Genomic DNA, 15,986 nt, shown 5'->3' on the forward strand with positions numbered 1-15,986 from the left:
AGCGAGGTGAATCCCACCTTTCCCAAAGCCCGGTCACACAGTTTGGTGCAGCCCATTGGAATATCCAAGCTGTGGGAGAGACGTGCCATAGCTTGTCCTTCCATGCAAATGTGAGGGTTAAACAACCCTCACACGAGCCCTGGGTTGCTTTAGGGTTATGTGAGGGTTATTTAACTCTTGCATAGCTGGCTCTCACCAGTTTCACATGATAAGCCACAAGGACTCCTTTCAAGCAAATTATTAAGTGCAAAGTGGTATTAAAGGAAGAAAGGCTAAGTCTAGGTAGAGCCTGAATTATAACCCATGCCTTTCCCAATGGCTCCCTTAACTACTGTGAGTAGAAGAAGAGATGCATGATATGGCTAAATTTGGGTTGCCAAAATCCTGGGTGAATGGGTGGGGTTTAAAAAAAAGGACCACCTCTTTCAAAGCACATTTTAATTTCCAAGTTCCTAGTGCTTCGGATCCCTGGACACCTTAGCAAATTTATCTGTATAGTAACCTCCTCCCACACCGCACTTGGATCAGTTCAGTTGAACTGTGCCATGATCACTGCTTTTTGGCTGAAAGCCGGGGCAAATGGGCTTCCAAGAGTCATCCCGGGGAATCTTTGCTTTCGTGCCTTCGAAGGAACACAAGCAAGGAAGAGAAGTTTAAAACCTCCAGGTGTGATACATATTTCAGGGTGGGGTGCAACATAAGCTTTGCTAATGCCATTTAATACACCGCATGATTTCAGTAACGATGAGGTTTAAGTTGTCAGTGCCAGCACTTACTGCTGCTAATTGGATAAAGGGTATTTTTTGTTAAATATAGCAATGGTTGGCTCATGGATGGTGCCAGCATGGAAAGGTGAGCCTCTTTCACGAGCATTTGGCACGATGGTCTCCTCCGTATGTGCAAGCACTCACACGCCCCTCAGTTGTACCTTCTTCATCGGAGCTTTCACAAATGCAGGCACGTGTTTTCATAAGATAATAATATAAACCGCCCCCAAGTTATCTTGCCTTTTGGTATCTGTTTCTTGCTACTGATTACACTGTGTGTATTGATGTCACTGTGTTTGAGGAGGCTGTTAAATTTTCAGGAGAAGAAAGCTGAAACTTTGTGGTGTGGTGGTTAAGAGCGTGGGACTGGGACTCAGACGATCCGGGTTCAAGTCCCCGCTCGGCCATAGAACCAGCTGGGTGACTCTGGGCCAGTCACAGACTCTCAGCCCAACCTGCCTCACAGGGTTGTTGTTGTGGGGATAAGATGGAGGAGGAGATGTGAGCTGCCTTGAGCCCTTTGGGGAAAAAGGCAGGATATAAATCGAAAAATTAAAATTAACTTCACAGAAGACATTTGTTGCCGAGAAAATCTTGGAGGCCTTTTCTTCGCCTCTTAGAAAAAGACCCCTTTGCAGAACTTTCTCCAAATGGCGGCCGTCATATCTGCTGTTCCGCAGCCTCTGCAGTGCCTCAGAGCAACCGGGGCCAGGTTGTATCCAGAGCAGGGAGAGTGAAGGCAGGATGGATTCCACAGCAACCCATGGTGCTGAGCTTATTCGCAGGGTGGGTTGCCATGGTGCGCCAACTCGCTCGGTGCGTGCACTGGGGAACGGGTGCAAGGGAGTGCGTTTGTTCCCAGCCCCGACCCCGACCCCCTGCTGGCTGCTGCTGGCCTCCCTGGAAAAGTCTTGGCTTCTTCGGCACCTGCAGTGGGACTATCCGAGGTTGGTTTTAGGGAGGGAGAGAGAGAGTTGATTGCATTAGCAATCAGCCATCATACAATTCCACAAGAAAACAGCTATCAATCTGTATGCTGAAATGTCTCGAAATACATTAAAATCAAAACAGCAATGCCAGTACATGCATTTTGGAAAGAGAAATAGGGCAATCATATTACGAGTCAAAGGTCCTCAAAACTGAGGGTCAAAGCTGACATTACTTTAAATCTGTATCCATCAGCTCTGTCTTTTTTGCTAGTACCTGCAGGAGTTGCAGCAGGTCTGGGGCAGATCTTCAACCCTCGCCGCTCCTTACCCCCCATGCTAGGATCCTAGTACAGATTTGGGCTCCTGAGCCTAGTGTAGAACAAAATGTTTAAAAAAGTTACGGCTGTTTTTTGTTTGCTTTGGTCCAGAGATTGCCCCAAGTATCATGTTCATGGTAGATGATGCAATCTATGTGACCTTCGTCAGACACACCTCCTTCACCCTAAGTAGGATTTATGATGCCACAATAGAGGCAAAACTGTCAAGACTTGCTTCAGATCTCCCATGGGGAGGGCAGATCCCAGCTGCACTCACACCTCTAACCTCCGAATGCCCAGCTGCACCTTCCGAGGATGCATTGCCTGATCTGTGCAGGCTGCAGGAATGAAAAGGTGGAGATTCACCAACAGGGAGGTGGATTTTGAATCCTCCCTTTGTGGAAGCAAAATGGTACAACCCCTACCTTTCAGGAGTTTGCTAAAACTCTGGACCAACCTGCACACCCCAAGGAAGCTGTTGCTGAGAACTGCCTTTCCATAGCATGTGGCATGGTGTATCCCTCTGTTTTTAGGGACTGCCTTCCCTCCCTCCCTTTCCACATTACTGCCCATCACTGCTGACCATCCACATGACGTCGAGTTACAGGGATTCCCTCTGGGGCCATCTCAGTCAATCCGCTACTTCTCGGCCTTAAGACGAGTGCGCAGGACTCTTCACACCCACAGGACGGGCCGTGCTCACTAGCGGCTCCCGCTCACCCGGACAGAGCCCTGCCGATTCTGAAGCCTCCCCAATCGCTAGGCTTCCTCCCCCTGCTGAGGAATGCTCCGTGCATGCATAAAGCCCGTTCTGAAACCTGCCAGGCATGCAGAAGTTGGGGTGGGTGGGACTGAGAACCCCTTCTGCCTGTGTTCTTGTGCATGTGTGAGTGTGGAGACAGGTGTGCCTTTTTGTGCTGCCTGTGTTGCCATGATTGAACAATGAGCTAAAAAAGCAGCCTAGAATTTTAGTCCAATTCTGATTGTTTCCTAATTATTTATTCTCAGTTCTGCAAAGAAATCAGGTTCCATTTTGTCCCGAACAATGAAGCTACCAACATGGGGGAGAATGTGAAATTCTGCAAGTGACTAGATGGATAGGAAATGTATTTAAAAATGCATTAACTCAGCAAAGGCAGGCTTTTGCTAGATCATTTCCCAAGCCCTCTTCTCCTTCCATAAGGAAATAGCAGATATTTTACAGATGATCCCAGACAGTAAGGGTGAATGGGGAGTGAATTATCCTGTGATTTGCTCCTTCTTTCATCCCGGACCTCTGATAAATGGCCTACCACTTGCTGCCTCTGCGTGTCTTTGTTGGATTAATACATGCCGTTTTGATATATTTTCTTCCCATGCAGATGCTTAGAGACTTTGACCTTCTTCCCAATGTGCGTAGCTTAATTGTTTGGGACAAAATCGGACCCAGTGGCTTGTGCCAAAATTCAGCTTCCAGACTCAGCTTCTTTCCTTAAGCCTGCCTGTGTGTCTCTCAATGGACTCCTCTGCCTAACAGAGAGATCTTCTAGTCCTCTCGACTCCGTGGTGTAAACGTTAGACTGGTGGGCTCGTCTCGTGGGGCTGGCTGAGCTGCTGTGGTTTGTGGGTGTACTGAGCATGTGACTGGGAAATGAGCCTTGGACATAAAAACAGAGTGGAGTATTTTTCTTCTTCTCCTCCTCATAGTTTCTCTGGAACCTTGCACAGCTGTGAGTGCGAATTGAACAGATTTTGCGTTATTCTGGAGCTCTGGCCAGGGAATTGGATCTCAAGCCACCGCCACAAGGCAAACTTAAACTCGCTTACAGAGAGCCAGTGTGGTGCGGCGGGCAGCGTGCTGGCCTGAATCATTTTGGGCCAGTTACTGACTCCCTGTCTAACCTGCCTTACAGGGTTGTTGTGAAGATTAAATAAAGAGCAAGGAGGACCATGCGAGTGCCACTGGGTTTCGTGCAAGAGGCAAAAAGGCAGGATATAACTGCAGGTTAATACCAGCAATGAGATCAATGAAATGCGGTGCAAGGCTCAAAGCGTGGCACTGATACCGTTCTTCTCAAGTCTTTGTGATTCCACTCATATTTGCGTGAAGTAATGCATGCCCCTTTCCTGGCACCTGGTGATGGATGCTATGAGTCACAGATGGCGCTGTGCTTGAAGGATAAATGAGAGAGAGAAACAGAAGCGGGTGCAGGGTTTCTGTCGCAGGGCAAACACTGCTCTGTTCCTCCTTTGCCTTCCAAACCAGAACGTGAGGAGTCGAGGCGAATGGTCAAGGCGGGAGGGCACAGCTGCATAGCGGTCCCTTTGTCCTCCACTCAGGAAGTCCCTACCATTTCCCTTTTTAAAGTAACAAAACTGTGCCATGTGGGTGTGTGGTATAATGGTTATGAGGCTGGACTGCCACTCAGAAGATCTGGATTCTGTCTCCATCTTGGCCCTGAGGCCCACTGGGTGCCCTGGGTCACTGCCTCCCTCGCTAGCCTGCTCCGCGGTGTTGTTTTGGTGAGAATAACATGGAGGGGAGAATTTGCGAATCACCTGGAGTGCTGTACAAGATCAAGAAAGTTGGGGGAGAGAAGTAGGTTGGTGGTGGTGACGATGATGAAGATGGTAGGTCATGTAAAAGACTCATTGCCTGAGAGCCTCAACTGCCAGTCAGAGTTGTATTAGATGGGGAAATAGCCACCATTCACACAAGGTGAGTTCCTCTGTAGTCTTCTTTGCCTCCTTCCCCGTGGCTCCGGTTGGCTCCATGCGTTCCGCTTCTGCTGCCTCTCATTCATACCCGCTTGAACATTTTTGTAAGCTGTTCCTGGACGTTCTGTGGGGGACGGGATAGAGAAGCTTTTAATAAATAAAATAAATAAAATGTTTTTTTTTGCATGATGGTGCCCTCTATTTCCAGTGCTCAGACTGCGAAGTGCTTGTGCATATGGAGCAAAAGTGCACCATTGCCAGGCAAGAGCAGAATTTTATTCACTAGCAGAATCCGGGAAGCCCTGTGGGTTGCAGAAGGGCTGGCAATCTTTAAAACAATTCACCCTAAAAGGGGGTGGGAAGTTTCACGGACAGCTGAACAAGGACCAGAGGACATGGGATGCCACTGAAGCTGGGGAAGATGATGGTTATCTTTTCTGTGTGAATATTTTATGACACTCCTCTGCCATAAATGTTCCCAGAATCACTTACCACTCAATTTAAGCAGTTAAAGAAAGCACCCTCTGCAGGCTTGTCATATGAAAAGGCACAACACATAAGGGAAAAGGAGAGAGGAGGGAAGAGGGAGCAAAAATGAATTATTTTAGGATTGGTGGTGGAACAGCTCCTCTTTCCCCCTCATCCTCTTCTGTACAGCCTGCTGGAATGGTTTCTGAAGAGGCGGAAAGGTGGATCTCTCAAGCAGCATTTGTGCATTCACAGCAGGTTCCTCTCTAAAGTTATGCACACTGATCTGTATGCCCTTTTCACATGCACATCTGTGCTGGAACCACCTAGCAGAACCATCTGTAGGGTAAGTCCTAAGTGGAAGTATGTGGGGGCAAACCCCATTGTACATAGTAGAATTTCCCTCCAAGTAAATATGCATAGCATTGCGCTTTGAATTTTTAGCAGGTAAATTCTCAGACTTCAGCAGAAAAAGTTGCAGAAAATGTTATCCCACTTACCCTGCGCCCTGTGCCCAGTCTGCTTATCAGGGTTGGTACTGAGGCTGGAGTGTGATCATTCCCACCATTGCACAGTTAATCCTCGTTCAGCCCTCTGTAAGTGTGCAAAGCAAGCAGCAGAAGGTTTATGTATATAGGCTGATTGTTTGTGCTTAAGTTATATTTGATTTTCAAAGCTCAGCCTTTTGGAATGGAGGTTCCTGCAGCAAAGGCTTGGCGGTTATGCCAAGTGCCACCTGATGGATGCTGAGTGTTGAGGTCTGTGCAAACAGCCTTGTATCCATTATGGTGACATCATTTTCTTTTTCCTGGACAGCAGCCTCTGGACTCTGAGCATTAGGGGAAACCCACAGTTAACGCCAAGGATTTCTCCATCTGTGACGGCCGTTAGTGACTTGCAGAACTGGGGTGTTCATTTGCTTCTGGTAACAGCCGACAAGGTGCTGTTGGGGCACATCTCAGTATTTGGATATTGCAGTCGACTGTTCTTGTCTCTAGCAAGAGGCGGTGATGAGCGATTGCATCTCTCGAGGCAGATAAGTGCCAAGTGGCAAACCACATCCTTGCCACAACCCACGCAGTAGGTACACCGCCTCTGGAGACTGGCAGATGGTAGCTTCGTATGTATCTCGTACTGTTGAACAATAGCACTTGAATGCCGTTCTCTTGTTTACTCCTAGAAAGATCCCAGAATTCTATTTGTCCTTTGCAGCGTATGGTTGTGTGCTCACTGATTCCCTGAGCAAGCGACGGGTTCTGGGGGTAATGCTTGCCTGGGCATGGTTTCCCAGGGAAGGAGAAATCACTGGAGACTTTTCATGTGCTGCAACATCTGAGCTTACTTTTAAAGATGCAATTTGAACATTTATTTGGTGGAACTCACCACCAAGTCACCTCTGAGTTACAGAGACCCTAGGAAGGAATGCTTTCCAAAATGTCCCATCCTTCACACCCTGCTCAGTTCTTGTAAACCCAGGACTGTGGCTTCCTTTAAGGGATTGATTCATCTTAAAGTTGGCCTTCTGCCCTCAAACTTCAGTAGCATTATTGTCTTCTCTGGTGAGTCTTGCCTTCCAGGATGTGCCCAAAGATGGACAGCTTCAGTTTTGTCATTTTTGCTTCCAAATGTGAGCTAAGGGGGGAGACAACCAGCTTAAGCAGTTCTGCAAGCAACCAAACACTCTTGCACCAACACATCCCCAGAGACACTGCTCAGTATCCTGAAATGTCTTAGCCCACAGCCCCATCTCTCTCCCTGGTCGCCTCCTCAGAGCTAAGCTACATGCTGTCATCACCTGCCCCTCTCCTGTTTGCCTCCTTAATGTAAGTGGGCAGGCTCCATCTTGATCAAGGGTTAAACCTTCCCACGGGGCCACTCCCCACAAATTCCCCACCGTCACTGCAGGAACCAAAATACAAACCCACCCACCAGTGACACAGATGGAGCTATTCTCTTCACTGGCTTATCCCCCAAGCAGCAGCTTCTCTGTCCCACTGTCCCAAGTCATCCTACAATTATTTTGTTCCATGTGGATTTCACTTATATTTCCTGAGCCGTGGGGTGGGAAGGTTTGCCACTCCAGCAAGGTCTTTGCATCTGTCCTAGGATCTGGGAGAGGTGTGAGCTTCCTCCCACCAGATCCCGGGCACTGGCCCTCTGTCACTTGGTGGGAGAAACACAGGACTGGTGGCCCTCAGTCACCCGCTCAATCAAAAAGGAGAATCACCAAAAGGAACCTTTCGGGTTGGAAGAGAGGCTTCCTTGCACCAACTCACACCTATCCAGTATGGTACAGAGGTTAGTATGTTGGTCTGTGACTCCGGAGCTCCGGGTTCTCGTGTCTGCTTGGCAGCCATGAAGTGCAATGCGTGGCTTCGGGCCAGGCGTGGACCCTCAGTCTAACCTGCCTCATTGGGGTTGTTCTTGTGAAGGTGAAATGGAGAGGAAGGGGATTATGCAAGCCACGTTGGTTTCTTACAGGAAAAAGGCAGGGTATAGTGACAGTGAGGGAATACTGGTTATTGTTGGCATTACTGGGGGCAGCTGCCCAGGGATGTCCTTCTGTCACCCTGGAATGGGGTGTGAGTTGCCATCTAAGAAGGCTTTGAAAAGAGATTCAACAAGGTCGTGGAGAAGAAGGCTACCCATGTTGGGGATGGCTCTGTCCATCTTGTTCCCATGCAGAATTCCCATAGGACGTACACATGGCAAGCGGGACCCCAGCTGGGTCACATTCATCAGCTGCAGACTTGCTTTGCCCTTCCACTTCCCTTGCCAGGAAGAGAAGGATCCCCGCGCGCTGTTCCAAGCTGTTCCTGTAAGAAAGGAATCATGCCGAGTATTTGTATCTCTGAACAGGTAAAAGCTCTCTCTTCAAGAATCTCTTGAAGCTCTTCAAGGTGCGCACAAAACAGGGGAAAGCCATCAAGGCCCAGATGAAAACGATGCCTGACACCTACAGGTTATAACATGGTACCCAGACTTTTGTTCAGATGCTCTGCACTTAAGCTGTCATTGTCATCATTCTGCTGCTACACCTTTGTTTGAATGAATTGCCAACTAAATGGACTGTTGCTTTGTTCAAATGAATTGGAGTAGGTACTACCAATCTCCTTTATAAGACCATATGCACTGATGGAGCAGGTGTTGCCACTGAATTGAAGAAACAGAAGAAGGGTGTAGTTACCCTCCCACAGCTTTCTTTTTTAGCCTGAAAGAGAAAATAGCTGAGACCTGGAGAACCAACTGGCACATCAGGCTGGCTCGGAACTGCTCTGTATTTAATATGCGGCCAGATGCACATAGAGATCTGTCAGGATGAGGCTGTAATTCAAGCAGGAGGGTGCATGCTTTGTATGCAGGTTCCGTTGTCTTGATCTCCACTTAAAATCATCTCCTTGTCAATGCTTTTTAACTTGTTTTTGAACCCATCTAAATGTCGGAATGTTAAAGGTTTTCTCTAATGTTCTGCCATGCTGCAAAGTGCCTGGAAAGCTTTCGCTCCAGGTGGGATAGAAATGCAATGAATAAATGAAGGTAGCATGTGCATCCGGGTCAGAAGAGCCCAGCTCTCCACAGGGTAGTGGCCAAAGGTGATTGGTCGGGATCCAGAGGATCACCTGATGGAATGCTTTCTCCCTGGTAAACCTGCCCGGGTGGTGACATCTTCTGGAGAGATGCCTTGCTCTGTCTTGCATATATCTCATGTTTATCTAGCAAGAACTCATGAAAGCGGTTTTTGGGGCTGCACCCAGATTTTGAATTTCTCTTTCCAGTGTGGCTCATGGAGGCTCCTTGATGGACTTCTCTTCGGAGGCAAACTCCTTTTTTTTAGACAGGCATCTGAACTAGAGAGTTGTCCCTTTCCTCCAGCTGTTCTGTTTTAACCTGTATTTTGATGCAAAGTTGTTTTAACTGGATGCTGTTTTATGTGCTCTTCATCTGATGCTTAAATGGCTTTGGTGTGTTTGTTTCTCCAATTGTGGATTTCACTGTTCTTAGTCTTTTTGAACATGTTTTATGGACAGGTAATCAGCCAACGAACAACCAACCCACCCATGCCAAAGGAAGCTTTGGTTCTATGGTTCTGGAAGAACTTGCTTCCTCATATCAAAGGGCAACATGCCGTTTCAGAAAGGGAGAGGTTCAAAAGTGTGAGTTTGCCCTCTGAAGAGCAGAAGCGTATCAAGACTGCAGCGGGTCTGTCAGAGCTCTTGGGCATGTCTAAAGTAGCTCTTTGCATCCAGGCGATTGTGCTGATGCAGAGGGTGACTGAGCTTGCCAATAGCCTGTAATGCGAAAGTCTCTATTTACAATGGTTTAATTAAGCTGTGCTGCCTTAATTGGATTGCAGCTGTCAGCACCATTTAACACCAACATGTTCATTTCTGAATCCATAATGCAGAACCACAACCTGCAATTCATATCATCCTGTGGCATCCAGTACTTTTTATGTGCAAGGAGGGTTTGAGGGTTAAGAGGCAGAGGCGCTGGTTTGTTTTAATGCAGAGAAACTAAAACAAAGCAGATTGGTTAGGAAGCGGGGAAAGCCTGAGCCCCATTGACACCAAATAACAACAAGAACACATTCTGCTTTTGGCTAGATTCACACATTCAAAAATGCCCCATTTGAAGTGGCCCAGTTGCCGCAGACTCGCTGAGGAAGTAATGAAGAAATGATGCAATGACCCAGTTGCTCTTCTGTGCTATCAGGTTATCTCCAACTTATGGTCACCCTATTAAGGAAAGCTCTCCAGAATGTCCTATCCATAATAGCCCTGCTCAGCTCTTGCAGATTCCAGACTGTGGCTTCTTTTATGGAGTCCACCCATCTCTTAGTTGGTCCTCCTTTTCTTCTCTCCCTGTGACCTTCCCTAGTATGACTATCTTCTCCAGGGAGTTTTGCCTTCTCATGAAGTCCCCAGAGTAGGGCAGTCTCAGTTTTGTTTTACTTCTAGGGAAAGTTCTGGCATGAGATGACCCTGCTTCCTGGTAATACTTCATAGGAGCATAGCAGTATATTTTTGACATTATAAAAATGTAAAACAAATGCCACCAAGAAGCAATGTGATTTTTGCTCGCTCCTACAGTACTTCCCTCATGTGGCTGTGATAGATAGGACAGTTCTGCCTCGAATTCTCCAATAATCAATCGATATTTCCTTAATTGCAAAGATATGGATTCAAATGGCAAGCCACAACAGGAAATTGCTATTTAGCAAGAGGTGTGTGTGTGTGTGGGGGGGGGGGGGACGGCAATGCCATTCTGTGCATGGTTACTTGCAATGAAATCCCTCTGCGTTTAGTGGAACTTTCTTCCGAGTAAGTGTGCATAGGGTTGCAGAGTGACAGCCAGTGTGGTGCACTGGTTAAGAACACTGGACTGGGACCCAGGAGGTTTGGGTTCTTGTCCCTGTTCAGTCATGGAGCACACCGTGTGACTCTGGACCACCCGTGGACCCTTAGCTGAACTTGCTTCACACAGAGCTTTTGTGAGGGTAAAAGAGAGAGGAGGAGAACCTTGTAAGTTCCTTGCAAGAGGAGTAAAGGCAGGAGATAAGTGTAATGTAAATTCTCCTCCTCCTCCTCCTCCTCCTCCTCCTCCTCCTCCTCCAGGAGGATCATGATCATCATCATCATCATTGATGAAGCAGGGAGTTTCTTCTCCAGGCAATGGTGTGAGCTATTCTGTAATCTCTTATCACTTAAAGGCTCAACTTTCATGAACTTTCCAGAAGTCCTGAAAACTCTTGGGTTCTTGTCACACCATTTTGAGATGGCTTGTGTGTGTTCTTAAAATCAGTTTACAAACATAGCCCTGTGTACCTATGGATTCATCCAAATATGTAGCAGCCACCTTCTTACTTTTTGCCTAGACGTCTAAGTCCTCATGTCACCTAGGAGGAGAGATGGGATCACCTTCCATTAGTCACCAGCCCTTCTAGAAATGGGTTCCTTGGGACGGCTGTTGCTTCTTCCAATAGCTGGTTGATGGAGCTAGTGATTCAGGTGGAGGGAAGGTCTTCTGCAGCAATGCAAAACAAAGGGTCTCCACTCAGAGGCCAGGAACATGCTCTGCAGGCAGAAAGCTGCAGATAGGGTGTACATGCAATAACAACAATTATTGCTTTTACTTTTTTTCCCTTTTCCTGGCTGCAAGGAAGCCAAGGGGACTCATTGGGATCTGTGTTCCTCCCTTTTGTCCTCACTAAAGTTCCATGAGATAGCTTAACTGGAGAGTCAGTGATGGGCCCAAAGTCACCCAGGGTTCTTCACAGCTCAGTTGAGACTAGAACCCGGATCTCCTGAGTCCAGCCCAGCACGCTGCCCGCCGCACCACACTGGCTCTCTGTAAGTGAGTTTAAGTTTGCCTTGTGGAGGTGGCTTGAGATCCAATTCCCTGGCCAGAGCTCCAGAATAATGCAAAATCTGTTCAATTCGCACTCACAGCTGTGCAAGGTTCCAGAGAAACTATGAGGAGGAGGAGGAGAAAAATACTCCACTCTGTTTTTATGTCCAAGGCTCATTTCCCAGTCGCATGCTCAGCACACCCACAAACCATAGCAGCTCAGCCAGCCCCACGAGACGAGCCCACTAGTCTAACATTTACACCACGGAGTCGAGAGGACTAGAAGATCTCTCTGTTAGGCAGAGGAGTCCATTGAGAGACACACAGGCAGGCTTAAGGAAAGAAGCTGAGTCTGGAAGCTGAATTTTGGCACAAGCCACTGGGTCCCATGTTGTCCCAAACAATTAAGCTACTCACATTGGGAAGAAGGTCAAAGTCTCTAAGCATCTGCATGGGAAGAAAATATATCAAAACGGCATGTATTAATCCAACAAAGACAAGCAGAGGCAGCAAGTGGTAGGCCATTTATCAGAGGCAGGGGATGAAAGAAGGAGCAAATCTTATGCTGCCCTTAAGTTAGAAGCCTTAGGATGTGGTGTATCCCCTATAGAATTACACATGAGATGTCTACTGTTACCCTATTTTCTGTATATAGAACAGAAAACAGTAACTTTTACCAAGTTATAGAAAGTGAATAAACCTGCACAGCGGAAGTCAGAAAATGTTGCTATTGTCAATGCCTGTTGCTGTGAATGGCCACTGAACTTACCTTATATGCATTAGTGATTCGCCTGGAAATGTCAGAGGTTTCACCTCTTGTATTTCATAGCTCTGCTGAGCACTACTCCTCCTGCACATGCTACTCCCATAAGGATGTACAGTCGGCATCTGCAACAAATGTTGTCGCACGGCATTCTCCTGTTCAATGATCCAGTTGGCCAGCAATGCCTCCTCTCAGGGTACTTCTTCCTTCCCCCTGCCTTGGTTTTCTGAGTAGTTTCCCCAATGGTAGTTCCATGTCCCATGAGTATGCTCAGTCCCTACAAAGCTGGTTTTGTAGTCCTTCCTCCGGCTTTGAGGTGTTTTGACTCAATGTTTGTGTACTTCTGCAAACCCTGGAATTCTCTGATGTTTTGCTCTGGTGTATGGATGGTGTCATGTGGTCACAGAAGTGGCAGAGCTGTGCTGTCATCAGGGGCATATGTATTGGCCCCGGATCCATCGCTGTTTCCCACCCATGTCGCCTCTTTGCAGGAGCAGCATATGAAGGCAGCTTTTCTCTCTCTGGAACGGCCTTAAAAGGAAATAAAAGGGGCGCCATGTTTTCATCTAGACCACTTCAAGGCAGATGCTCCCCTGTAAACCTGACCCCACTGAGTGCCACGCATGGAGAAGACTGTTTCTCCCTCCTCTCGGAGAGAAAAGTTTGAATTGTGTCTGTTTTGGAAACTTGGAGGCAAATGGCCTTAAATGTTGTGTCTGGAGTTTTGCCAGCAGCTTTCTTGGGCTGAGGGAGGGAGGGAGGGAGGGAGGGGGAGAGAAACGGAAGGAATTGGAACATAAGAAACAGCGCAATAGACAACTTAGTGTTCTTTGCTTGTGTCTCATCACGGCCCAGCACAATGGCACCAATGTTCCACGGTAAATAAATCAACAGAGGTTTTGCCAGTTTTCCTTCCCTTTCACATGTAACATCTACCCCATGAAGCCCCGGACCGCTCCCTCAAGTGTGTTCTTGTTTGGTGCATTTTCTCTGGTCACTGTGGCCCCCCCTTTTCCTGCATTTATCTTAATGCTATGCATGTGGAGGGAAATACTGAGGAGCTGTGGAGATGAAAGTGCTGAGCATTGTGCAACGCTGCCTTACCGTTGTCTGTTTCTGGAGGGAAGCCTACAAGCCTCTTGGGCACCAGCTTGACTCTCTACAGTTTTGGTTGCCTCCATCTTTAGAAAGAAAGAAAAAAAGGATATTGCAGCAGCGGAAAACAGGGCAGGAAGAGGCAGCCAAAACGATCAAAGAGAAAATGACTGATGGTCAAACTGCACATTATACTGACTAGCATGTTGCCGAGGCTTAAAAGAGAAAGAAAACCTCATGATGCAATGAAGCTCCCCCCCACCCTTTGTTTAAACTCTTGCACATTATGTGTGCATGGATTTAGGAAGCCCAAAACATTAAGACTGGGGCAAAGGCAGGGGTGCTTTAATTCTCCTCTCTCAGTGTGCAGTGGTCCCAGTCCGAATTGGGGCTATGCAGACTTACTCAGGAGGAAAAAGAGAACAAATGGGAGAGAGATAAGGGGCAGTCAGTGCAACGTTTGGCCCTAAGGCGAGGCATGTTGGAGGTTTATTCATTATATTTATATCCCCCTTTTTCTCTTTCTAGCAATTCAGGGCAGCTTATGTCCTCCTCCTCCTCCTCTTAATCTTATCCTCACAACAACAGGCAACAGCCCCGTGAGAGTCAATGACTGACCCAAAGCCACCCAGGCAGCCACGTGGCCAAGTGGGGATCAGATCCTGGATTTCCCAAGTCTCTGCCCGATATTGTAACTGATACAGAGATGGTATTAGGGGGTGGCTTCCGGGGGCCAGAACGCTGACTATCTGGGAGGCCATCTGACCTCCCCCCCCCCGCCCCACTGCTCATGCGCTCTTGCCGAAAGAAAGGTATAGGGGCCCACAAAGCCTCCACTGCGTCTGACTCATCGGGGCTGTCTATCTCTTTGCTTACTGGAGCTTCGCCTCTTTTTGCTGCCCAGGCCCTGGATCTTTCCACCTGAGCTCTTTTTTCTGAAACCAGCCGCCTTCCTCTCCAGGGCTAGCGCATTCCTTTCTACAAGTAAGGGTGTCCTTAGCAGATGAGAGCCTTCAAAGACACCACCCAAGACATGCTTTAGCACAGGCAAATGGGTGCACTGTCATTTCTTCCTGTGGGCTTGGCCCTGGATCTTTCTGGTGCCTTGCCCAGCCTTTCCACGGCAAGTTGCAATTCCAAAACTGGAGTTGCAGCTGCGGTGCCTTTTTTGCATGAGTAAGCCAGACCCAGAGGTGAAACCAGCAGGGAGAGCTTTCCCACCTCCAGGACCTCCTTGCATTGTCTTGAGAATGCCTTGGCTTTGCTGTGCTGTTAAAGAAAGGAGGAAAGGAAAGCTTTAGATTTGGCTGTAATGTTTCTCTCGGAGCAAAGGGCTGTGTTTGCCCTGGGAGAATGCTAATGGGCTTCGCGTGGAAAGGAACGGCATATGCTCGAAAGAATGACAACTTTGTTGTCAGTGGAAAATGTTCCAATTTAAAACATGTGCTTGCACACCGATGCACACACGTACACACACCAACCATTCTACAGTTCTAATGAGGAAGCAGTTCCCACTGGCGATGAAACACCTCACCTTATTGTCAGTGTCCTCGCGGGATGATTTGATTTTGCTCTCTGTTTACAATGTGCGCCTTTCGAGTTGAGTCACGGCATCTCTTGAAACTGTCCAGACTTGAGTTGCAAACGGTTATGCTACTTCTCTGCACAGAATGGTTATTTACATGCTGGCATGGACCTGGCTGCGTTTTCTGGAACCTGCTTTCCTCAAAGGAAAAAGGCTGGGTAGCACCGCTTCACTGGGAGCCTAGGGAACACGAGGACCCTGCTGTACTTCTCCCTGCTTGCAGGTTTCCCAGAGGCAGCTCTGTGGAGACAGGATCTTGGGCTAGGTGGACTTTGCTCTGATGCAGCATGACTCTTATGGTCTGAGCTTCCTTCCACTTTGTGGAATTACTGCCTAATTTCCTGGTGGATTGTTGGAAAGGCATTTGCCTGTTACAGTGAGGGACACAGAGCTGGAAAGGCTCTTCTGGACTGTGCTACCCAACCCTCTGGTCGATGGAGGACATGCAAGTGAGCCTGTCTCCAACACAGGGCTTTTCAGCATGTTCTTGAAGCCCTCCAGTGAGGGAGAGATCAGCAGTCCCTAGGCAATGTGTCCATTGTCAAAGTGTCATTACTATTGAGTTGTGTCAGCCAAAATCTTCCTTTCTGTATCTTAATCCCATTCAACCAGCACATCTTGGACTTCCCCGTGTGGCAATCTTTTGGGTTCTGGAAGAGTGCTGTCATAATCTCCCACCTCGTCTTCTCGTTTTCAAGCTAACATGCGTGTTCCTCCATCCTTTCTTCATAGAATTTGTTTTCCATATTTCTCTCCATCTTTGCGCTAAATCTTCCTGATAATAAAACCTAAAGGGGTTGTAACAATAACCTTATAAAGTCGAATAGTGGAACCTCTGTTTTATAGGTAGAGGCTGAGGCTGAGAGATTGTGAGGTCATTTTATGCCTGAGTAAATTGTGATTTGTGCTGCAATCTTTTTATGAGCAGACAAGAAAAAAAAACCTACAGCTCCCAGCATGCCCTGGACTAATGCATGCTTGGAGTTGTAGTTCTTTTCCTGTATAACCTTATATAGG

General features: G+C 47.6%; 1 protein-coding gene across 2 annotated transcripts in view; it reads left to right on the forward strand.

Annotated features, from left to right (window-relative positions):
* SDC3 (syndecan 3) overlaps positions 1–15,986 on the forward strand; it is an 89,440-nt gene that overhangs the window by 45,093 nt on the left and 28,361 nt on the right. Inside the window, exon 1 of one of the 2 annotated variants that reach the window (XM_044434890.1) lies at positions 8,085–8,151. The exons of the other annotated variant lie outside the window; for it this stretch is intronic. Coding sequence (XP_044290825.1) covers positions 8,149–8,151 — 3 coding nt within the window. The 5' untranslated portion in view covers positions 8,085–8,148. Of the gene's footprint in view, positions 1–8,084; positions 8,152–15,986 lie in introns of those variants that run through there. 2 annotated transcript variants of the gene reach the window in all.

The sequence above is a fragment of the Varanus komodoensis genome, unplaced genomic scaffold (genome assembly GCF_004798865.1).
Source record: "Varanus komodoensis strain SLA01 unplaced genomic scaffold, ASM479886v1 scaffold29_1, whole genome shotgun sequence".
Taxonomy (NCBI): domain Eukaryota; kingdom Metazoa; phylum Chordata; class Lepidosauria; order Squamata; family Varanidae; genus Varanus; species Varanus komodoensis.